Below are 23,497 nucleotides of genomic sequence, written 5' to 3'. Positions count from 1 at the left end.
CTCGGTTCCTCCTCCTCTGGCCTTGTGGAAGTTTGTATTTGCCTCCCTGGCCAGCCAGATTTCCCTTTGGATTTTAGCACACACCCACCCCCTGGCCCCCAGCTTAGAGGTAACTGGGGTTTCCATGGAAGGTTCCTGCGGACATCAGAGACTGGAGCAGGATCTCACGCACCAGGGGTAATGGCCATGTGGTGCCAGCATTGGATAGAAGCCGGGCCAGGGGGTCCAGGGCCCAGGCTCATCCCCAAACGCCCCTCTCTCAAGTAATCTCAGGATGGGCAGAAGTGGTCTGGTGTCTCAGAGGACACTCAGCCTCTGAGCTGGTTGGCTTTCCCCTACTGGTGCCAGAATCAGGATTCTAAGCCCCAGGCCACTACCCTCTGCCACCCTACCTCCCCTTCTGGAGAAGGTGACTGGACTCCTTTCTTTGCTCTGAGTCTCAGTTTCCCATCCCCCGAGCAGAGGCAGATCAAGCGTGGAGGGGGCCATGGGCCGCAGTGATGGGCACACACCAGCTCTACCGCCTCCACCATGGCAAGTAAGTGCCTTCACTTCTCCGCCTCAACTAACTCAGCTGGAAAATGGGGATAATATCAGCACCTGTCTCAAGGTGATGAGGGGACTGACCGAGGAACCTCATGGAGTACTTGCCACAGGGCCTGGTCCACTATAAACTCTTAGTAAACACTGGCTATTCACAGTGGACAGGACTAGAGTAGGGGGAAGTCGGGTCCTCCATGGGACACTTCATAGATTGGGTAATTGGAAGGACCCTAAAAGTTCAACGAGGTGGGAGGGATAGGGCAAGAGGCCTGGGGAACGGCAGCTTACCTGAACCAGCCCACCTTCCCTCCCTCCAGCTCCTGGTGTCACTCATCCTCACAGTTCCCCCTTGCCTGGGTGAGGCCACCCAACAAAGGCCCCCTTGTATGGTTCTGTTTGTTTTGGTAATAAATTTCCTGAGCAACACTCCCTGGGGTGGAGTGGCCCGACAGCCCACAAGGAACTGACCTGGAAGCTGCATGACCACATTATTTAGTGGCCACCTTGGTTTCTCCCTGTTTCCACCAAGAGCTCCAGAGATGTGTCCAATTTTTTCTAGCTCCCAGCTCCTGGGGCCTGAGAAAGACCTGGATCTAACAGCACAGGGAGCACACTCTTTCCTCTTCCTTAACCAGAAGCTGTGGGCTATGGTGGAGCTCCTTAATAAAGGAGAGGGAGGACACCCATATTAACTGAGCACCTACTATAGGGCTACTTAGGGGGCATTTAATATTGACCATTCCCTCAAAAAAAGATATGATTATAGGAGAGAAACCTGAGGTTTAGAGAGCATTTTTTAAAAAGTATTCCTCAAATCACCCAGCAACTAAACGGTGGAATGAGAATTTGAGTCGTGACCCTAAACCAAACCCCCGCAACTGTGGGGTCAGTCACCAAAGGTCTCCTCTACTCTCTTGAAGTCCCTGATGTTTTCTCTGTTGATCACTTAGCTGAAACTAGCCCCTACTTTTGCTATATTTTCATACTGAGGACCCCTCTATTTTTAATTAAAAAAGATCTTATTTTTAAGTATTCTATAGACCCAACATGGGGCGCGAACTTAAAACCCCCAGACCAAGAGTCACGTGCTCCGTAGACTGATCCAGCCAGGCGTCCCCTGGAGACCCTTCCTGATGCTTGAAAGGAACGCTAAGCACTTCACTTAAATGCAGGGAGTAAAGGCATGAGAAACAGTCCTCAGGAAATGTAAGACAAAAGCATAAATAGGTTCTCTGCTTTTGCAGCATTGTTTATTACAAAGAGAGAAACCTACAATTATTTTTTTAAACAAAATTCAAGGCTCCAGGACTCATCTCTGGGGCTTGTCCTTCTTAAATACCAGTAGGAGGGGAGAAGATTGCTGGCGGGTTTTAGGTCCTATCAGAGCCTCCCTAGCCGCTCCCTGAATTTGGACCCATGAGCCCGTGCACTGTCCCTTTGAGGATGTGTGCAGGAAACTGTGGGGCCCTCACCTGGTCTTCTGCAGCAAACCCAACCCCCCCCCCCCCAGAGTGCCAGTGTCCTTCTCTCCTTGCACACCTAGGGGAAAAGTTCCAGAAGTTTCCCTCATGTGGGAGGAGGTAAGTTCAAGTTCAGGGTCTCCGCCTCCTCCAGCTCCAGGAAACCACCCCATCATGTGGCTTCTGGAAAAGTCATGCTTAGAATTGGTCCAGGGAACAGCTGTGGGTAGAGAAAAGTAAAGCGAGCAGCAATCGAAACTCACCCTTGACCCTGTGCCACCGGAGGAGAAGTCTGTCCGCCCCCTCTCTCCGCCCCTCGCCATGCCCACCTCCCTGCCGGCACTGCCACGGCTCTGAGGAGGGCTGTCCTTCTGCATAGGACTTCTCATCCTTAGACTGGAGTGCCTTTGTATGTGCTGGGGACGTGGGACGACCTTGGGAGAACCCAGACCTTCCAGAAAGCTGGGGCACATAAATACAAACCTAAAACCAGACCCTGCCTGCCAGCAGGCATCAAGGGCCCCACGGAGTCAGCTGTGGCCAAGGAGGCCAGAGTGGCCAGCTCCTGTCGCAGGTCCGGCTGACGGCAGGAGTAGGGAGGTATTAGGATCCTCCTTGGCCTCCTTCACTGTCCTTTGCCTTCCCTGTCATCAAAGAGGTTGGGGTTCTCTGCCAACGTGGCCCGAACTTTCTTCTTCTCCTTGAAGCGGCCTGAATTGGAGACTTTGACGTGCTTGCCCTTTGTGTTCTTGTCCACGATCTTCTCCAGGCGGGTGTTATAGTTGCCATTGGGGTCCCCCCCCTCAGGCCGAGGGGGCTCGGCGCTGCCCTCCGTTGGAGCATAGGTGTCGGGGATCTCATACAGCACCTTCGGAGCAGATTTCTTTTTCCGGAGGAAGGTCAGCTTCCACCAGCCGACTTCGGTCATGGCCGTCCCCGGAACCGAAGGTGGGGCTTTCTGCAGAAACACGGTGGGACAGTGAAAGGGGTCAGTGGGGAGAAGGGAGGTGCCTTGGAACAGCCGTCTCTAGCTCCTAATCATGGGCTGTTTAAGAGTCCAAGCCTGAGGGAGGGGAGCCTTGGTGGCTCAGTGGGTTAAAGCCTCTGCCTTCGGCTTGGGTCATGATCTCAGGGTCCTGGGATAGAGCCTGCTTCGTCCTCTCTCTGCCTGCCTCTCTGCCTACTTGTGATCTTTGTCTGTCAAATAAATAAAGAAAATCTTAAAAAAAAAAAGAGTCCAGGCCTGAAAGGATTGAAGGTGGAGCCCAACGAACCCAGGGTTCAGATAAGCGCTACGATACCAGAAGAGAGAGGGGTCTGGGGAATGGGTGGCAGGCATTGGATGGACAGAAACACCCCGTGCATTCTGATTAGAATTCATCACAAAATATATAGGATTTATGATTTGGAGAGTAATTTGGACTTCCCAGTGGGGACCAACAGGAGTGGAGTCATTGTGGGTTTTTTTCTAAGTGGGAGGAGCCTCAGGGCAGGGTCGGGGGTGGGGAGAGGAGTCCTGGGACTGCACCAGCCTTGTGACCTCTAGCAAGGTACTTCTCTGGACCTCAGGGTCCTCACCTGTCCCTTCCAGGGCTAACCTTTAGCTCTAAGGTGAATCCCTGCCCTCTGCAGCGTGCTCTGCAAAATAATACAGGTAACGGTAATAATCACTGAGGGACAACTCCTTTCCCCACCCAGCTTCCATGAGCACAGGAGTGTGCAGGAGAGCTGAAAATTGGAGGGAGGTTTTTGGGGTCACAAGTGCCCGTGAGATATACTTATCACAGGCCGATTCTTCACAAGCAACCCAGCGGGGATGGGGTTTGGGGGCTGACATCCAGGCTTCTCCACTGAAAAGCCATGTGCCCTGCCATGAAGTGGCCTGACACGGAGGTGGCCTCATCTTTTACTCATTTCCACAAAGTTGCTGTCTGAGCTAGTGGGAGTTTGGGGAGACACGGCTGCCTGGACATGGCTGCCAGGGGGTGCGTTTAAGACGGAGCAAGGAGACGGCAGATTGGAGGAGTTCCGAACAGCAGAAGGGCAGGCAGAGGGATGAGAAATCAAGGCATCTCTGGGCCTGGAGAGGGTAGTGGGCTGATTCTCAGGAACCTGCATGCGGCAGAGAAGGGTCCTAGGGTGGAGCAGTAGCCACCATACTCCAGAAAGCTAGATGGTCAGGTGGGCCGAGCACAGATGAGTCGATCACCTCCTTTTAGAAACCAATGGTCTTAACCACATTTTCTGAGAAGACCAGAAAGAAATATGACAAATGATGAACAGTGGTTTTCTTTATGGAGAAGGAATAGAGAATATTTTCTCCCGGTTTATTTCTGATTTCTAGATATTCCATAATAAGCGTGGTTTTTGTTTTGTTTTGTTTTTTTCTTTTCTTTTCTTTTTTTTTAAGAGGGAGAGCAAATCAAATTTGGGGGAAAATGGAAACAAGATGCTGAACTAGGCTTGGAATGGGTTGAATGCCTGCCTCCGCGGGCCCCTTGTTGCTGTTGTCCCCTTTCCTCCCATATACTCAGCCCCATGCCCAGAGCGCATGCCTGATGGACTCCTTCCTGCCTCTTCGTCTGGGAAGCAGATCCTACATTGCTCTGTCCCTCTGGCTGAGTTCAAGTAGCAGGAGAAGCCCAGGGGAGATCTCATGCAGCTACCACTTAGAAAGTGAAGGAGGGGTGAGAGTGGCCAGGTAAACATTTCCAGGGCACCCCGGGGAGGCGAGCGCATGAAGGGGACGGCCTGAGAGGTTTGCTTTGGCAGCTTGCCCCACCCGGGCTTAGCACAACCTTGCACAGAACTTGGTGTTCCAGAATGGGTTTCTGGAAGGAGTTGGTGGGGGGCAGCACTTGCTTGGCCTGGTCTGGGGCAGGGCCCATGACCCCACCACCGCCCATCCGAGGTTGCTTGGGAGGAACTCAGGAAGTGGAGAACCCTGCTGGTGAGCCAGGCAGTAACATCTGACTGCCACCCCCTTGGGGGGCAGCGCTTCTGCCCCTGCAGCTAAAACACACCTGCTCTAGCAGTTCCTGCCAATCGGCTCCCATGGGGCTTAACTGTCTCTCGTTGGAATGAAGCAAGTGACAGATCACCGGGAACTTAGCAATAAACCTTGGAGAAACCGGAATAGCCCTCAGACCTTGCCCTGGGGTTTCAACCACCGCACAAAGGCATCTCTTGGCCTTGAACTCTGGTCTAAGATGCCTTTTGCGGTCCCTTCTGCCCGGTAAGAAAGTATCTGCCCGTTTTCAGCAGGACTGACAATGGAAATCTGAACAGAACAGATCAATTGGAGGACCATTCTTTGTTTTACAAAATAACCAAACCATAAGATCCTTTTCAGGAGTGAGCCACCCTAAAGCAGTATAACATCTGATTTGCTCTACATCAAAAAAGTGCTGTGATATCAAAAACTATGGAAAGTTAGAAAGAGCAATACAGAAGCACCTGGGTGGCTCAGTGGGTTAAAGCCTCTGCCTTCGGCTCAGGTCATGATCCCAGGGTCTTGGGATCGAGCCCCACATAGGGCTCTCTGCTCTGCAGAGAGCCTGCTTCCTCCTCTCTCTCTGCCTGCCTACCTGCCTACTTGTGATCTCTCTCTCTCTGTCAAATAAATAAATAAAATCTTTAAAAAAAAAAAAAAAAGAAAGTGAAATACAGCTACTGGGGTATGGCCGTGCTGATTCACAGGCCAGAGAGGGCTGGGGGCTGGAGGTGTACTTGGGATCTCAAGCGGATCAGCATTTAGTGACATGTGGTGGCCCCCACCGTCAGCCTGCACGCAGGGCCCTTAGCTGGCCAAGCTGAGGGCTGGGCCATTGCCCTGGGGCCCTGCAATCCAGGGGATGATAGCAATCAGCCCAGAGGGTGCTGGCTACACTTCTGCCCTTTGCAAGGCTTCAGAGCCCACAGACGGCCTGCGGGATAGACTGCCCCCCTCCCCTAGGACCGCCAGCCCTCTGGTATGCATGTGGCCAGCCCAGGACAGGCCCCACTGCCCTGACTGAGTTCTATGAACTGCTCTAAGGACCTTGCTCAGACTGGCCCAGGCCCCTTCTGAGCTGGAACGAGTTAACCATTGACTGTGGGAGGTGGAGGGGTGGAGGGGAGTTGAGGAGGCACTCGGGGGCTTTAAGACCACACCCAGAAACACCCCTCCCCCCGCCATATCCCTCCACAGGGGCCCTGATGACACTTCTCCATTCTAAGTAAGACTGGGGTACCCTGGAGAAGAACAGGGAGATCCCCACCAGATAGCCAGAAACACCCTCCAGGCTGGAGGCTAGGCTCCTGCTTAGCAAGCGTTAACGTTAACGGAGAACAGCTCAGGACTGAAACTTTCCCAGAAAGAGCACTGCTGGAGGCCTGGAATGACTCCAAGAGCCAGTGGGATGAGTCTGACTTCTGCCTGCCCACCTAGGGAGAGATGGGAGCCAGCCTGCCTGGGTTTTCCTTCCCAGTTAGGCTTGTCAGCCACGGAGGCAGAACTGGGTGCCCTGACTGTGCTCTGTGCCTTGGTTTCCCCACCCGCTCTCCCTCTGCCTGTACCTGTAATCCTGACTGCTCCGGGCTGGAGGTGAAACCTTCCTTAGAGAAGGAGCTGAGTGTGACAGCTGCCCGGGCGGGAGGCTGGGAGAGGTAGGGGTGCCTCCAGGGTTCCACGCCAGGCAAGGCTCCGGCGAGAAGATCTGGGTGGGAGCAGCTGTGCGGCAGGTGCCAGAGAAACAGGTGCAGCGGCGGGTACCTGCCCCACTGCGGCTCCAGGAGTCAAGGTGAACCTGAAACCCAGCCCCTCCCGGCTAAGTAAACAGAAGCAGAGGCCGGATCTGGCTGATGAATATTCATTACCCCAGAAATCCAATCCCAGTGCCCCCGCACCCACCCAGAAGCCAGGGTCCTCCGGGGATCACCTCGGCAGGAAAAGGAAACCCCAAGGGAAGTCTGGGGCAGGAGAAACAAGGGAGCCTCTCTCCTGTTTCCCCATTCTCATGGGCCTGGCTGCACCCCACCCCCCAACTGTAGCCAAGGTCACCCTCACCCCTTTCATGCTTCCAAGAAGCTCAGACCCTCTGCAGCACGGACGGTGCCTGGATGTTGCCCCAGGCACAACCTGGAAAGGGTTAAGCGCCGCTGCTCCCTTTGGCCAGGCGGGACGGGACAGGGTACACCCCAGCTCCTTTGAACTCCCGAGTCGAAACCAGTCCCTGGTTAAACTGGTTGGCAGACCGGTTCCCAGGCTGTCAGCTCCACCCCAAAGCTCAATGCTCCTCAGGCGGGCACAGGGTGGGGGGCTGCGGTTCCCTCCTGACCTGAAGGGCCCCTTCTCAAGATGGGGGGTGGGGTGGTCACTGCCCCTGCCTCACCAGCCTCTTCAGACCCAACCACCCTCGAACATGGACAGAGGGGCATGGGGGGATTTGTATTTGTGAGGTGGCGAGAGAGGGTAAGGTAAGAATGCAGAGTGTGTGCACACACCCTCCTGATCACTGACCTCCAGCCAGGGCTGCCTTTGCAGCTCACGCTGTGCCTACATCCCTGGAGATTGGCGAAATCTGCTGCACGGTCAGGGGCCCTGTAGCTGCCTGTCCTGGGGATGCCCAGCTTCGATGCTCAATCTACCTGCGCAGCTACCTTCCTCCAAGGACTGAGTAGGTATATGCCAGGCTCTGAGCGGGGCACTGGGTGGAGGAAAGGCAGATGATTCTCCGTTTCCTTGGGCTCCTCCTCCCCGCAATCAACTCCCAAACTAACCAAACCTGCCCTACTATTTCCAACCCTGCTTCTACTCGGTTCAGCTTTGCATGGCTTTGTGAGTTTGTACTCCCCTCCTTCCGAAACAGCCCCCCTGCCTTGAGTGGACAGTCCTTCAAGGCACCCTCCCCCATGGCCCACAGTGGAACCCCTGGGGCCTGGCCCTCTTAGGATGGGCCTCTCCCACCCCTCCATGAATACTCTCACTAGTCCTTTTCTCTGCCTACCTTCCTGGGTGCAGAACCTGCCCAGGAGGGTAAGATGAAGAGTGTATGCTGTGCCCTTGGTCAGAAACAGCATCCAGGGTAAACTAAGACAAACTCCTATTCATCCCTCAAGACCCAAATTGATTACAATGCCTCCCATGCCCTCAGGAATTGTTTTGGTCCTACAGAATTTGCTCATTTGCTTCTATTTAACATGATATTCACCAGAATTAATTATATATGTGTATGTGCACACATATATACATATATAGTATTGTAATGATCTAGTCATATATTTGGCTCTGTTAGAGAATTTTAGCTCCTTGAGCCAAGAATTATCTACCACTGATATAATAGGAATTTGATTCAAGCTTTACAACACAACACAAATGAGAAATAGAAGTCCTGTCTTTACCCTAAGAAATTCTTTAAGAGCTTTTTTTTTTTAAGATTTTTTAAAATTTATTTGACAGAGAGAGAGAGATCACAAGTAAGCAGAGAGGCAGGCAGAGAGAGAGAGGGAGAAGCAGGCTCCCCACGGAGCAGACAGCCCGATGCGGGGCTCAATCCCAGCACCCTGAGATCATGACCTGAGCCGAAGGCAGAGGCTTAACCCACTGAGCCACCCAGGTGCCCCAAGAGGTTTTTTTGTTTTTTTTTTTAAGATTTTATTTATTTATTTGACAGAGAGAGCGAGATCACAAGCAGGCAGAGCAGCAGGCAGAGAGAGGGGGAAGCAGGCTCCCTGGTGAGCAGAGAGCCCAATGCGGAGCTTGATTCCAGGACCCTGAGATCATGACCTGAGCTGAAGGCAAAGGCTTAACCCACTGAGCCACCCAGGCACCCCACACTAAGAAATTCTTAATCTAGCCTGTTGCCCATGTCCCACTCTTTGCACCAACCTTCCTGGAGGTCAGGTGAGAGAAAACCCATTTATTTTACTTGGGATTTCAGCTACGGCAGGCTTGCTGCTTATGCTCATCTTCCTGGGGGTTTATGTGAATTGCGGATATGATTTTGCAAGGTCCTCCTGCCTCCAGTACGAAGCACGCACGGCTGGAGCTCCTGTCTGGCTCAGTCCGTGGTACATGCAACTCTTCATCTCGGGGTTGTGGGCTGGAGTCCCACACTGGATGTGAAGATTATTTAAAAAACAAAAAATCTTAAAATAAATAAATAAGTATACGTGGTCGTCCCAGGAAGGTGCCCACAGATTTCTACATCTGCCACTTTCTCTGAAAGCCTCATCTCTTTGAGAGCGGATGCCCAGTTAGTAGACACCAGAAGAGGTTAAACATTCATTCCAGCCTTATTCACAGTTTATAGCCTTATCTCACACTCCCTGTGAGGCCAGAGGGATGGTGGGATGGGCCCCAGGCTGGGGTCCAGTATCCAAGGGTCACAGCCCCAATTCCATGTGTACTAGAAGGGCTCCTACTAGAGGCACTCATTCCCTTTCCCCTTGACCCCCAAATCTGGGCCTTTCTGCTGCAGGGGACCTAGAGAGGCCAGAATCCTGTTCTTCGACCCCCACCCTGGAGAAGACATCCCAGTGCAAACTGCAGTGGGCAGGACTCGGTGAATACCCACCTGTGGCCGGCCACTGGAGAAGGCCACCGGAAACAGGTGCGGGTTGTAGAGGCTCGGGACCACCCCAGCTGAGGGGGACCAGCCTAGGAAGTCCCGCCCAACCTTGGCCTTCCACCAAGGTTGGGCGGGACTTCATTTCATTTCTCGGAAGAGCGGTTTTGGGAGGGGAGTGTGAGATAAGGCTATAAACTGTGAATGTCTTTTAAGCAGGCCGCTTTACTGCTTTATGATTTTGTTAACGTTTAAATGCACCTCCTTTGGGGCGCCTGGGTGGCTCGGTCAGTTGAGCGGCCAACTTCTGATTTCAGCTCAGGTCGTGGTCTCGGGGTGGTGGGATCGGGCCCGGTGTTGGACACCACACTCCGCGCAGGGTCTGCTTAAGACTCTCTCTCCTTCCCTCTCCTCCTGCCCTCCCCTTCCCCCGGCGTGCCCTCACGTGCACATGCTCTCTCTAAAACAAATAGATACAATCTTTAAAAATAAATAAATAAATAGATGCACCTCCCTAAAACTAGGCTCAAGCATGATATTTCACGTGCAAACATGCAACGTGCCTGTCTTCAGAAAGCTGTCCTCGTTGAGTGAAGCAAGTAAAATATACCTAGGGAGCCCCGAGGGCCTTGGTGCCCTACTGTGGCGCGGAAACACAGGGCCCCATTGGATTACAGTTTCGAGCAGTTCAGGGGGGCTGGTTCTGGGTCCTGAGCTGTCGAAGAAAAGAGCTGGGGAAGGTGCAGCCCTCCCCCCAGACCGAGTGACCCCGGGTCCCACTCATTACTAACTGCCTGTCTGCACACGCCACACCTCTTATTCCTTCCTTTATAAGGACCCATTAAAGCACCTGGCGTTCAGTGTCGGGTGTCCTACAGGTGCTGGCGTTGTGGGCATGCGCACACCGGTGCTCCCTGCCTGCAAGGTCCTCACTGACTAGACACGGAGACGGACTGAAGAAAAACTACCCAGGAACCACACTACAAACACTAAGAGGCCCAGCCGAGGCTGCTGAGTTTCCGGGGTCTCAGCCCAGCAGGCAGATACGCCACACACACACACACACACACACACACACACACCCCAGTCAGTCTGGTTATGAGCAAACACACGGAAACACAGACCATAAAGTAATAACTGATGTTGGATAAAAGAAATGGATTATTTGAATGTCAAGGGTAAGTAAGCCTTTTTATGGCTATAGTAGGACGATAAGTAATGGGTGTTTTTGCCCAGACTGAGGGCTGGTGAGAAAGAACTTTGGAATGGAACAGGGACAATGGTTGGGAGTGGGGGAGTCCGAGTATCTGGCACAATGACTGGGGAGAAAATGGGAATCAGGCTGAAGGGGAAGGAGGAGAGACCCAACACCGGTGCTGAGGTGGCTGAGCCCAGTGAAGGGGGTGGGTAGGGCTGAGGGAGAAGCCACATCCCACAGAGAACAAGAAGGCAGGCTGGGAAGCCAAACAGGCCTGGGTTTGAATCCCAGCCCCACCAACTACCAGCTGTATGACCTTGGACAACAACTCACTGAAATTAGCTTTGGCTCCCTTACCTTTTTTAAATTCTGGCTCACATGGGACTCCTGGGTGTCTCAGTGAGTTAAGCCTCAGCCTTCAGCTCAGGTTGTGATCCCAGGGTCCTGGGATCAAGCCCGGAGTTGGGCTCTCTGCTCGGCAAGGAGCCTGCTTCCCTCTCTGCCTGCCTCTCTGCCTACTTGTGATCTCTGTCTGTCAAATAAATAAATAAAATCTTAAAAAATAATAAAAAAATTAAATTCTGGCTCACAGTGGTACCCACATTATACGGTTGTTGGAAGGATCAAATGAGATAAGGCTTGCAAGGCACATGGCACATGGTTGTCACTTCCCAAGGAAGCTAACAACAGCAACAAAGGACAGTCAGGCAGCCCACATGCACCCCTGGGCTCTGTGCTTTCCTGTTCAAAGCTGGCACAGGCCTGCTGTGTCCTTCTCCAGTTCCCTCAATGTGCTGCCCAATACCTAGGTCCCATCTGCTAAATCCGCAGAGAATTGTGAGACTCATAGGCAGAAGCACCCCACACACCACCTTCCGACAGCTGGCAGTCCCAAGGACCAGACGCCCTGGAGAGCAGACCACTTACGTGCGTCTCTGCTCATAGGCCCCCTGAGGTTCCCTCTGGCCTTGGAAAAGGACAAACACTGCAGATTGCTGCCCAGAGTCCACAGTGTATGCTGTCTGGGGCATCCACCCTGAGTTGAGATCAGCAGCGAGGCACAGCTCTTCTCAAACCTCCTTCTGTTCCACATGAGTCACCCCCCCAGAGGCACTATGGGTGGGGTGATGTGCTGGTGGTCCCTGCCTCCACCAACTCACCCTACCCTGCTCTGCCCACCAGTTGGTTCAAGGAGGAAGGATGCACCTTGAGGATGGGGCAGGGCCATGCTTTTTCGGATGCCTCAGGGAGCCAGGAACACAAAGCTGGAGCCCAGGAAGTGTGCATTTAATTGCAGGGGAGCCCCAGAAATTCTTCCAGCCTGAGTCAGTCCTCTGAGATGGGAGCCAAATTCCCCTGAGAGAGCCCTGAAGAGGCCCCTGGTTCTGCCCTATGAGCCATTTCCAGGGAAATCTTTCAACCCATTTTATAATAATGATGACTAATGTTTCTCTCTCTCTCACAAGCACACACATACACACATACACAGGAGTCTACAAAGAACAAGAGATATATTAAAGCATGTTGCAAACTGTAAAGAGTTATATATATCTAGTTTATTTATTTAAGCCTATAAACAGAAATGCAAAGATAATTGGGATGGATGCTATCTCCACGTTGAGGAAACTGGCGGGCAGAGAGGTTATGGAAATAGTCCAAGATCTCACTGGGCAGAAATCTAGGTCTTCTCACTGCTATACCACAGCACACAAAGTTACTGGCTCCCAAGTGCTGTGCTGGGGCCCGGGGCAGAGGGTGAGGGGTGGGAGGGTAGGGTGGGGGGTGGGTGGGAGAGTGGTCCTTTAGAAAAAAACAGGTGGAGCCTCAGGGAGGAGCTAATATCCTGGAAAGGGAGGGGCCCCAAGTGGCACACACAACCCTGGGTCTCCTTGGCCCACCCAGTCTCCCCGCTCTAGCCATTTCTTGCCCAGTCTCACGTCCTCCGGAAGCTTCAGCCACTGCTCGGAGTACAGATTGGTCAGCCTGTGGCTCTCCAAAGCTGTATCCCCAGCCCCAGCGCTTCCCTGAACTCCAAAGCTATAGACCCAAGTGTCTCCTGCCTACTTTTCACATGGGGGCCTCCCAGCACCACTAACGCGGTAAGTTCAAAGCCAAGATGCCCTCCTCCCAATGCCTGCATCCCTGTCGCAGGTGGTGGCCCTCCCAATCCAACCACCTACGTTTCATCATTGCTGTCTATCTCCCCCATCCACATGGCCATTTGATGACCAAGATCTGTCAGTTTCCCTCTAAAATCAAATCTAGCCTTCCCCTCTTCCTCAGATCTTGTCCTAGGGCCAGCCTTAACCTCTGCATAATAACCTCCTGACGGTCTTCCCGTCTCCAGTCTTATCGCCCATGAATCCACTCTCCTTGCTGTCAGTTGGAATAGGGCCCTCCCCGTTTCAAGCCCTGCAAACCTCCCTCCTCTCCGTCCACAGGAGTGAAGTCCAGGTTACTTAATGAGGCTCCTCCCTATGATAACACTTTTCCACCTTTACAGTTTCCCCACTGGCCATTCCTTGCCTCAAGCCTTTACTGCACGTAAGCTGACTAACCATCACCGCCGCTGGCATCTGCAGTGTGAGACTTGTGCAAGTGCCCTCTTGAAATTCTTCCATTTTTAAAAAAAGGGGCCCTGGGCGCCTGGGTGGCTCAGTGGGTTAGGCCGCTGCCTTCGGCTCAGGTCATGATCTCAGGGTCCTGGGATCGAGGCCCGCATCGGGCTCTCTGCTCAGCAGGGAGCCTGCTTCCTCCTCTCTCTCTGCCTGCCTCTCTGCCTGCTTGTGATCTCGCTCTGTTAAATAAATAAATAAAATCTTTAAAAAAAAATAATAAATAAAATTAAAAAAGGGGCCCTGCACTTATTTTGCGCGGGGCCCCACCAATTACGTTTCCAGTCCTGGCTGCCTGTTCCTTGCACCCCTCTTGCTGTTTGTGGCCTCCAAAGCTTTGTGTAGTTTCCTCCACCTGGGACACCCTTCCCCCGCATACCCCTTTTTCTGCAGCTCTTCCTTTGAGGTTCAATTTAGGGGTTATCTTTGGGATGCCTCCTTCTCCTTCCCTAATCACCCACCACGGAGCAGGTGCTCAACACACGTCTATCAGATAAACTGAACGGGAAGGCAAAGTGAGACAAGTACCACAAGAGACCTACAAACTACGACAGACGGTAAAGTGAGGCAAGGCCAGAAGGAGGCATTTCCAACGGCCTCCAGGTGGCCAGAGTCGGCTCTAGGACCCTCTCTGCGAGACCGGTGATCCCTGCACCGAAGGCTCCGCGCCCACCTGGCCGGACGCGGCAGTGACCAGCTCTCGGACGCCGCCAAGCGCCACCTCGCCGCCCCTGCAGCCTTTTCTCTGCGCCCCCGCCCCTCTTCGGCCCTGAGCCCGCCTCGCGTCTCCCATTGGCTGTCTCCCATTTTCCCGCCCCTCCCGGGCTGAGCCATTCGGAGCCCCGCGGTGGGTGGGGCTTGAGGCCAGGGGTGGAGCGCGTATCCCGATTGGCTCGGAGGAAGGTGGCGACGTGGCCGGAGGAGACCGCTTCGTGCCTAAACTGAGGCTCAACCAGACCAGCGCCGGATTGGTTGTAGGTGGGGCGGGCCTGAGTCGCCGGCCGGAAGCGGAAGTGGAGGAAAGATGCAGGTGTGGGGACAGGTGCTGGGGGAAATGGGGGATTAGTCGGGGGTCCCTGGACTGATTCAGCCCGTCGGTTCTTCGCCCGCATCCCCGGCCTCCCTCCCGGGCGCGGCCATCTCTCCGGCCCATCATTCTGGCCCCACAGGGTGGCGGTTGAGCCCCTGAAATGAGCGCGCGGGTGGCACGCCCCCTTCCCGCGCTCACGCCCCGTTCCCCGCCGTGTTTCTCTCCAGGACCATCAGCATGTGCCCATCGATATCCAGACCAGCAAGCTGCTCGGTAGGAGGGGACGCCCCGCGCTCCCAGCTGTCGGGGGAGGACCTGCCCTTTGCCCTCTGTCACCAACAGCTGGGAGCCCTGACACCCCAAGGCCCCTGTTGAGGTGCTGACCATTCACCTTGACCTATGCTCCCAGCCGTGGTTACCTGCCACGCTTGAAGGAGCAGGAAGGAACTATACATAGAGTCTGTACTTGACCTGCGTCCTTGACTGTATATAACATTCGTGGCACATGTTGTCAAGTCATTCAGCTGCAGAGTGATGGCTTATTTTAAAGATGGGCAGCTACTAAGTGGCGGATAGGAAATTGGAGCTTGAGTCAGGTTCCAGTGTCTACCCTTTTTGTATGGAAAAAAAAACCTTCCCCTCCTTTCTTTTGAAAACCTTCCATCTTCCTTTGATTTTAAGAGGAAGAGGGACATAGGCCCAGTTGGGAATGAGTGGCCAGGCCATCTCCCTGCTGTCTGTATCTGATCTAAATACCTCCTCAGTTCAGAGCCAGGCAAGGACCTCTTCATCATGACCCTTCCAGGTCAAGTGGACAACTAGTTTATTTAGAAATGCTTGTTGCACTGATCAACTTGATGCCAGTTTTGTCGTTAAGATGACATCTGTTTGACTACCTCATCCCTTTTTAGTTCTAGGACATATACAGAACTTTTCTTTCTGAAGATTTTAAAGGAATACAGCAGAGGGAGTGTTACTGGTAACTACAGTGGGACCCCTGTGTTTGACCAGGTGGCAGGTGAATTAACAAGGACAAGGTTCTGAATTCACCACTCTGGGCCATATAGCCAGTCCTGTGCAGTGGCCACTAAATGGAGCTTCTTCATTGTCATTGCAGATTGTCCCAGTTTTTCAGCACAGGCGCAGTCCAGGTGTATGAGCTGCTCATTGGTTATGGAAAGGACCATACCATTTGTTAGTGTTTGGTCTCCCAGGTGTTGTTTTGGGCACTTGACATTGTAAAAACGAAGATTTTTACTAGTATTTATGGAATCTTTGCCATGTGCCAGACAACAGTGCTCCATGTTTTACCTTCATTCCCTCTTCAATTCAGTATCTTATTATCCCCATTATATATGTGGGGAAACTGATGCATGGTATGGCTGAGAGACTTGCTTAAGAAAGTTGATAATTTGGGGCACCTGGGTGGCTCAGTTGGTTAAAGGTCCAACTCTTGATTTGGATTCGGGGTCATGATCTCAGGGTTGTGGGATTGAGCCCCACGATGGGCTCTGTGCTCAGTGAGGAGTCTGCTTGAAGTTCTCTCCCTCTGCCCCCCACCCATATTCGCATCCTCTTCCTCACCCCACCCCACAAATAAATCTTTTTTAAAAGTTGATAATTAGAAGGTAGGACCATCTGAGCACAAAGCCTAGCTCTTAGCTCCTTCCTACTGAGGAAATGTGCACGGCTCTCATCCGCCCACACCCTCTGCTACAAACAGATCTGGGCCCAGAGACCAGGAGGTCAGTCGCACTGGTATTCTCGTGGTAGGTGGTACTTCACTGTTGAGAGTCGTAGAGTGGTATCTCGTCCTTAGGGCGCTGTGGGGATTAGGGGCTTTGCCGTTGTTCATTCATCTGGTACTTGGCATAATCATCTTGTATTTTCCATTGTCCTGGTTAATCCTAGCCCCGAGGAAGTGGAAGTTGAAAAGCATCCTCTCTCAGTACGAAAGATATAATTACCCATGGAAGCAAAAATATTATGGAGAATTTAGAGTGGTCAAAAGTGGCGCTTTGATGTCAGGACCAAATTTAAAGTTTTTCGTTAGGGGCGCCTGGGTGGCTCAGTGGGTTAGGCCTCTGCCTTCGGCTTAGGTCATGATCCCAAGGTCCTGGGATCAAGCCCCGCATCGGGCTTTCTGCTTGGCAGGCAGCCTGCTTCCCCCTTTTTCTCTCTGCCTGCCTCTCTGCCTACTTGTGATCTCTGTCAAATAAATAAAAATTTAAAAAAAAATCTTTAAAAAAAATAAATTTTTTCGTTATCCCTGTGCAGAAGCAGTTGCTCTGTAAAAGTCAAACTCTGTGACGGAGTCCGTTTAACCCCAAGGGTCCCTTTGAGCCTCTCTTTATTCCCATAATCCCCACACCTTAACCAATAGGCGTACAGCTTTCAGCCAGTGTCTTAGCCCATTTCCCTTGAGTTAGTGATGGACTTCCAGCTGTGTGAATGGAAATGCTATGATTTGGGGGTTTCTCACATAGACTGGCTGGTCGACAGAAGACACTGCAGTCTAAAATGGCAGAATCTGGTGTTGAGCATCCGAGAGAAGATCAATGCTGCCATCCAGGACATGCCAGAGAGCGAAGAGATCGCCCAGCTGCTCTCTGGATCCTGTGAGTGCCCCTGGGCTACCCTGCTGGAGCCCCCTCTTCCCTGAAGCCCCGTATATCAGCCGAGCTGCTCCCTTGTTGTTTAGCCGTAGGGCTGACCCCTAGAGATTTCTCTTGGGGGTACAGAGGCTGGCTTCTTCCAGCACAGCACGCTGAAGGGGAGAGCTGTACACGCTAAAATTCTCCACCTGTTCACCAGTCAGCCACGTGCCCAGGGTAGGTGGGGAAGATACTATAATTCCCAAAGTCTTTGCTCTTCCTTCCTTTCCAGACATACACTACTTCCACTGCCTGAGGATTGTGGACCTTCTCAAAGGCACTGAAGCTTCCACAAAAAATATTTTTGGCCGGTATTCTTCACAGCGAATGAAGGCAAGTGTGGGTCAAGCTGGTGAGTTACACCTGGAAACATCCTGTCTCCAGGGTCTGAGGCTCTAGTCTCATTCAGGGTCCACTGCAGAGGCTTACGTAGACTATTTCCTGAACTTTCTCACCATCCTCAAAGTTTAGAGCAAAAATAGACCCTACCCCTGGGTTTACATTTTCAGGCCTGCTACTTTGGGGAGCGCTCCTTTGTGCCATATTCTTAAAATGACGTGGGTGGTCCAGCCAGTGCAATGAAGGAGGACAAGGGCTCTGGGTCTCATGTGATGTGAAGGCTGGGGGAGCTTCCCCTGTTTGTGGCTTGAGCTAAGATGTGGTTGCCGAGCGCTACTCCCCCTCACTTCCGTTTCTGTCCTTACCCAGGACTGGCAGGAGATCGTAGCCCTGTATGAAAAGGACAACACCTACCTAGGTAAAGTTGCCCAGCCTGGGAGGCCCGGCATCCAGGGGCAGCCCACTCCCCAAGTACTGAGACACTAGGCTTCCAGGAAGCACAGTGCATGTGGGGAAAGAGGCTGGGGTATAAATGTTTGCCAGGTTGGCAAAGTAATTCCCCAAAGGGTGTTGGGAGGAGGAGGAAGACCAGGCAGGTAGTAGGCATGTGTTTTGGTCCTCCCCCGCCAACCTCTTGGTGACTGATTCTGTCTGCAGAAGAGGCATGGGTCACCCGGGGTCCACATCGGGTGCCGGAGAGAGTAATTACAGGGTGCGTTGTACGTTGGGATGTTTCCTAAAAGTCCTAATAATAATAGTTCATACTTACCAAGCATCTACTAAACGCAAAAAATTCTATTCATGTTTTATGTGCATTCTCTCTTAATCCTCATGGTAAATATTTTTACCCCAGTGTTAGAGAGGAGGACTGGATCAGAGAGGTTAAATGCCTGTGTGTGGTGCCCTGGCCAGGAGGGGAGAAGCTGGGAGGCCAAGCGTGTCCCGGGGCGTGCTTGCCTCGAGGCCTGGGCGTCTGGGGTGAATTTCCTGGGCCCTCCTCAGTGGAACTCTCCAGCCTCCTGGTTCGGAATGTCAGCTATGAGATCCCCTCGCTGAAGAAGCAGATCGCCAGGTGCCAGCAGCTGCAGCAAGAGTACAGCCGCAAGGAGGAGGAGGGCCAGGCGGGGGCGGCCGAGATGCGGGAGCAGTTCTATCACTCGTGCAAGCAGTACGGCGTCGCGGTGAGCCTCGTGGGGGGCCCCAAGCCCAGCTTCTCTGCCTCCCACCCGACTTGTCTCAGGCCACCTCTTCTCCCCTTCGCCAGGGAGACAACATCCGAAGAGAACTGCTGGCCCTAGTGAAGGAGCTGCCGAATCAGCTGGCCGAGATCGGGGCGGGGGCTCAGGCCCTGGGTGAAGCCATTGACCTGTACCAGGCCTGCGTGGGCTTTGTGTGTGAAAGGTAAGGGACCTCAGTGTCTCTCCAGCGGGGAGGGGACAGCTGACCTGTGTTCCTGTGTTCTGTCTTCTGTGCTTGTGTTTTTCCCACATCCCATTTGAGTTTGAGTTCACATGTGTGCACCTGCGGGAGCTTCAGCATCTGTCCGAAGGGGAGCCTGGCATGGGCTTCCCGCGGGCCCAGCGGGAGGCTCAGTCGGCCGCTCTGTTGCAGCCCCGAGGAGCAGGTGTTGCCCATGCTGCGCTACGTGCAGAGGCGGGGGAACTCCACGGTGTACGAGTGGAGGACAGGGACTGAGCCCTCCGTGGTCGAGCGGCCGCACCTCGAGGAGCCGCCTGAGCCGGTGGAAGAAGACGCGGTAAGACAAGCCTGGCGAGAGCTGCTGCCTTGGCCCCTGCACCCCACTCCCCCTCCGTCTAAGTGCAGAACCCCAGAAGGAAGAAAGAGGGATTCTGGTGAGAGAGCCCAGAGCTAGAAGGGCCCAAAGGGTTCTCCTTTTTTCCAACTTTCTGGAGCCCAGAGTATGGAAGAGCTTGGCTTTGAACTAGGAATCCTGAAGTTCTGGGACGCCTGGGTGGCTCAGTTGGTTAAGCAGCTGCCTTCGGCTCAGGTCATGATCCCAAGGTCCTGGGATCGAGTCCCACATCAGGCTCCTTGCTCGGCAGGGAGCCTGCTTCTCCCTCTGCCTCTGCCTGCCTCTCTGTCTGGCTGTGCTCGCTCACTCTCTCTCCCTCTGTCTCTGACAAATAAATAAAATCTTTAAAAAAAAAAAAAAAAAAAGGAATCCTGAAGTTCTGTGAACTCTCTGAAGATGGGCTGTCTTTTGGGGTACCCCTGACACGGTGTGCCGATGCCCCCTAGAGGGACGCCTGAGGCCTCTGGGGAGGCATGCCTCTTTTCTTTCACCCACTTTCTGGGTGCTAACACTTTTTTTCCCTTCTAGATCGACTGGGGTGACTTTGGAGTAGCGGTGGCTTCTGAAGGGACTGACTCTGGCATCTCTGCCCAGGCTGCTGAAATTGACTGGGGCATCTCCCTGGAATCAGACTCAAAGGTTAGGAAGCCTTCCTCTCTGAGGACTTTCTGTGATCTCTGGTTTGGGGGTGAGAGAAGTGGTATCTGTCTTTAAAGACGTGACTCAAAGTCCATAGCCCTCAGATGAGGTGAAGACCAAGGGGAGACAGAGCTCCCACAGGGATGTATCAGAGGTCTGGCCCCTTTTCTTCCTGGTATCTGGGGGCAAGGTGTGAGGGGAAAGGCCAGTGGTAACTCTCCAAGCAGGGATGAGGGTAGCATATTTGCCGCCGACCTCAGGGTGGCATGTCCGTCACGCAGTTGAAATGTGCAGGCAAACGGGGCGCCTGGGTGGCTCAGTGGGTTAAGCCGCTGCCTTCGGCTCAGGTCATGATCTCAGGGTCCTGGGATCGAGTCCCGCATCGGGCTCTCTGCTCGGCAGGGAGGCTGCTTCTCTCTCTCTCTCTGCCTGCCTCTCCGTCTACTTGTGATTTCTCTCTGTCAAATAAATAAATAAAATCTTTAAAAAAAAGAAATGTGCAGGCATTGAACTTACCTAGGGCTTTGGTTTATTCTGGCTGCCTTTGATGGGGAAGATTCTTGAAACCCTGCTGGGGTTCTTTGCTTTCCACTCAGGAAGCTGGGGGTGATGGGATAGACTGGGGAGACGACGCCGCTTTGCAGATCACGGTGCTGGAAGCCGGAACCCAGGGTGAGCGCACGTCCCTGGAGTCCTGGCCCAAGTGGGTGCTCAGAGGTCCCCATGTCTCCAGAAATAAACAGTGCATTGCCAAGATTGGGCTGCTCACACATCCAGCTGTTTTCTCAAAATCATGATCATGGTGTGAGAGTAGGGAGATGGAGAGAAGTTCTTAAAATCATGTCTAGAAGCTCACAACTTTTGAGATAGCAAAAACGGGTCATCTTTTCTGGTGGGAGGGTCCAGGAGGGCCAGTGGTCGTGGAGGTCTGACTGGACACCTGTGCCCAACAGCGAAGAGGCTGTAGCAGTGATCTGAGCCACTAGAGGGCGGTGCAGGATGACACTTTGTGGCCTGCTGGAGCAGAGGGGACCTCTCCAGGCCTCGAAGCCAGCTCAGTGGTCCTCCCAGACTGGCCTTTGGTCCTAGTGTCTGATTCAGGCTGGACCTATGGGAAAGGGTAACCCTTCCCCCCTGGCCCTCTGGGATGAGACAGCAGGTAGCTTTAGTGCATTGGGTTTGTGTCCAGATGAACCCATCAGAACCTCTCAAACTTGAGGTTCTTTTTTTCTGGTCCCCAGCAACCTTATCACATCTCCGTCTCTCTTCCCGGCAGCTCCAGAAGGTGTTGCTAGGGGCCCAGATGCTCTAACACTTCTTGAATACCCTGAGACCCGGAATCAGTTCATTGATGAGCTCATGGAGGTACCTTCATCCTCTGGGAGAGGGCTTCCCGTTTGTGTTCATCTCCGTCTGTTCCCTTCCCAGGGCCCTGCTGGCTGGTGAGGGCGTCATGGAGTGGAATTCGTAGTCCTCTCCTGTTCTTTCTCTCTCTGCCCAGGGAAGCCCCTCTTAGCCTGCAGAGCAGAGGAGGACAAAGGGATCACGTTTCTCTGGTAGAATAAGAGTGACAAGATGTGTGGCTGGTTCCCAGATTCTTCTAGCCCTTTCTTAATCCAGGGATCCAGCTCAGACATGGGTTCCTGTTTGCTGAATTATTCCTCTCACAGAGAGAAAACACCTTCACTGGGGCAGAGAGAACCCATCAAGTTTCTGTGCTCTTAGTTTATCTGAGCCGCACGCAGAGAGGAAGGAGAGGTATCAGGGCTGGAGGTGGGAGGCTGATGGGCTGGAAGGGGATGGAAGGGTGGCAGTGGAGGCTGCCTTGGGTTCTCATGTTGTAGTTGGTAAGTCTAGCAGTAAAAGTATTCAGAGGAAATAATCTCTCATCACCCGGCATCCAACCCTCCCATCTCATTCTTATATTTGGAGCAGTCTGAGGGCTCAGGCTCTGAATTCTCTTCTTGGGTTTCAACCAGATCCTTTTCTGCCCTCAGCTTGAGATCTTCTTGTCCCAGAGAGCCGTGGAGATGAGTGAGGAGGCGGACATCTTGTCCATGAGCCAGTTCCAGCTGGCTCCCGCCATCTTACAGGGCCAGACCAAAGATAAGATGCTTACCATGGTGTCAGCGCTGCAGGATCTGATCGGCCGGCTCACCAGTCTTCGAATGCAACACCTGTTTATGATCCTGGCTTCACCAAGGTCTGGCTTTCCCAGCGATGATGGGCCGTTCGGGAGCATGAGGTGGGGTGCCGCCATCTTGAGCAGCCCTGACTCCTTGTGTTCCCCTTCTCCATAACCCCTCAGAGCTCTTCTCTGCCTCCCCTAGCATCTCTGTCACAGTTGGGATCAAGGGTTCTCTTGGGGCAGGACGAGGTGGTCTGAGGTGTGCGGGCAGGCTCTGCTTCTCTGCTTCCCAAATAGGACAGGAGACCTGCGGGCCACATGCCTTGCAGAGAGGGAGCGAAGGGTGTGGGGGCTGAGAGGCCCGTTAGGATCTGGTTTCCTCAGCCTCCCCTTTCCCAGCAGCTGAGCGGGGCTGCCCAGGTTCCTCCGCTGCACCAGTCACTTACCTGGGTGCCCTGCGCAGGTATGTGGACCGTGTGACTGAGTTTCTGCAGCAGAAGCTGAAGCAGTCCCAGTTGCTGGCTTTGAAGAAGGAGCTGATGGTGCAGAAGCAGCAGGAAGCACTTCAGGAGCAGGCGGCCCTGGAGCCCAAGCTAGACCTGCTGCTGGAGAAGACCAGGGAGCTGCAGAAGCTGGTGAGATGGGGAGGCCAAACCTGCCGAGGGGGAGGACCCTCCCACCCCATCTCTACAGAAGGAGGCCCCTTTGCCTTTGCGTCCTGCACATGGGGTGTCCCTGTCTTTCAGATTGAAGCTGACATTTCCAAGAGATACAATGGGCGCCCCGTGAACCTGATGGGAACCTCTCTGTGACATTCTCGACATTTCTACTGGCCCATCTTCCCAGCCTTCAGGAAGGAGGGTGGGAAGCCAGGGCCGATGGGACAGGGCCCTTCCTGGCCAGAGACCAGGCGACTGGAGGCCAGGAAGCCACAGGAGGGAGCCATCCCTAGATGGTGACCTTGACACCCACTGCACTGTCTGGCAAGGAGCTGTCTTGATGCCCTGTGGCCCGTCAGCCTGGAACCATAGTTTCGGGCCCGCTCATCATCTAGCTGGACTCAATAAAAAAGGAAGAGACTCTTGCTTCACTGCTGACAGTTTCTGCTGCTCAGGGCCTTGAGTCAGGGCTGTACGCCTGTTTGCCAGGGGTCCGTGATCCAGTGGGCTCCCAAGGCCATTGGCTTTACCTATGGAGCCCCAGGGTCAGGACGTCTCCCTTGCCTTCTGGTGACAGGAAGGGCCCCAGTTGAGTATCTAAAGTGGCTCAGCAGGGGGGCTGGGGTAGCTGAGACGGCTGGGCCCCTTTCTCTCCATGGCCAGGCAAGACAGCCCCACTCAGGCCAGAAGCCCAAGGGGACCCGTCAAGTGGCAGCCTTGTTGGAGCCTGCAAAGCTGTATTTTCCTTTTAATCACAGCTTACCTCCAGGCAGAGGGAAAATGTGGTTTGGGGAGGAAGGGTCTGATAAACAAGGTGGAGACAGGAGTTGTCACCTTCACCAGCCGCCTGTCCACTCGCTACCCATAACTGC

The 23,497-nt window shown here is 53.5% G+C and overlaps 2 protein-coding genes across 7 annotated transcripts; one reads left to right on the top strand and one right to left on the bottom strand.

Moving 5' to 3' along the window:
- Positions 1–1,767: 1,767 nt before the first annotated feature.
- Positions 1,768–11,753, bottom strand: PRR15L (proline rich 15 like). 3 transcript variants are annotated; one of them, XM_044248802.1, is made up of 2 exons: positions 11,676–11,753; positions 1,768–2,961 (listed from the first exon to the last, which is right to left on the bottom strand). In XM_044248802.1, exon 2 carries the CDS (start codon positions 2,929–2,931, stop codon positions 2,629–2,631), a length of 303 nt encoding a protein of 100 aa, XP_044104737.1. In that variant the 5' UTR covers positions 2,932–2,961; positions 11,676–11,753; the 3' UTR covers positions 1,768–2,628. The 3 variants fall into 3 exon arrangements, with proteins under 3 accessions (XP_044104737.1, XP_044104735.1, XP_044104736.1); XM_044248800.1 differs by lacking the exon at positions 11,676–11,753 and adding an exon at positions 7,051–7,200; XM_044248801.1 differs by lacking the exon at positions 11,676–11,753 and adding an exon at positions 6,561–6,806.
- A 2,495-nt stretch (positions 11,754–14,248) lies between these two features.
- CDK5RAP3 (CDK5 regulatory subunit associated protein 3) lies at positions 14,249–23,050 on the top strand. 4 transcript variants are annotated; one of them, XM_044248796.1, is made up of 14 exons: positions 14,249–14,393; positions 14,621–14,666; positions 16,880–17,011; positions 17,280–17,380; positions 17,756–17,804; positions 18,389–18,567; positions 18,651–18,787; positions 18,998–19,142; positions 19,728–19,838; positions 20,435–20,510; positions 21,115–21,203; positions 21,836–22,083; positions 22,430–22,601; positions 22,713–23,050. In XM_044248796.1, exons 1-14 carry the CDS (start codon positions 14,388–14,390, stop codon positions 22,776–22,778), a joined length of 1,557 nt encoding a protein of 518 aa, XP_044104731.1. In that variant the 5' UTR covers positions 14,249–14,387; the 3' UTR covers positions 22,779–23,050. The 4 variants fall into 4 exon arrangements, with proteins under 4 accessions (XP_044104731.1, XP_044104733.1, XP_044104730.1 ...); XM_044248798.1 differs by having other exon boundaries at positions 14,249–14,405; positions 21,836–22,041; XM_044248795.1 differs by having other exon boundaries at positions 14,249–14,405.
- The last annotated feature ends 447 nt before the right edge of the window (positions 23,051–23,497 follow it).

The sequence above is a fragment of the Neovison vison genome, chromosome 5 (genome assembly GCF_020171115.1).
Source record: "Neovison vison isolate M4711 chromosome 5, ASM_NN_V1, whole genome shotgun sequence".
In the NCBI taxonomy this organism is placed as follows: domain Eukaryota; kingdom Metazoa; phylum Chordata; class Mammalia; order Carnivora; family Mustelidae; genus Neogale; species Neogale vison.
The sequence above is the reverse complement of the archived record's forward strand: the minus strand, read 5'-3'. Positions and strand labels throughout refer to the sequence as shown.

Excerpts from the sequence above, each read along its gene's own strand:
- CDK5RAP3 (XM_044248795.1), top strand. Across the intron at positions 17,805-18,388 it reads AAAGGACAACACCTACCTAG|TGGAACTCTCCAGCCTCCTG; the intron begins GTAAAGTTGCCC and ends GGCCCTCCTCAG. Across the intron at positions 19,839-20,434 it reads CCCTGGAATCAGACTCAAAG|GAAGCTGGGGGTGATGGGAT; the intron begins GTTAGGAAGCCT and ends CTTTCCACTCAG.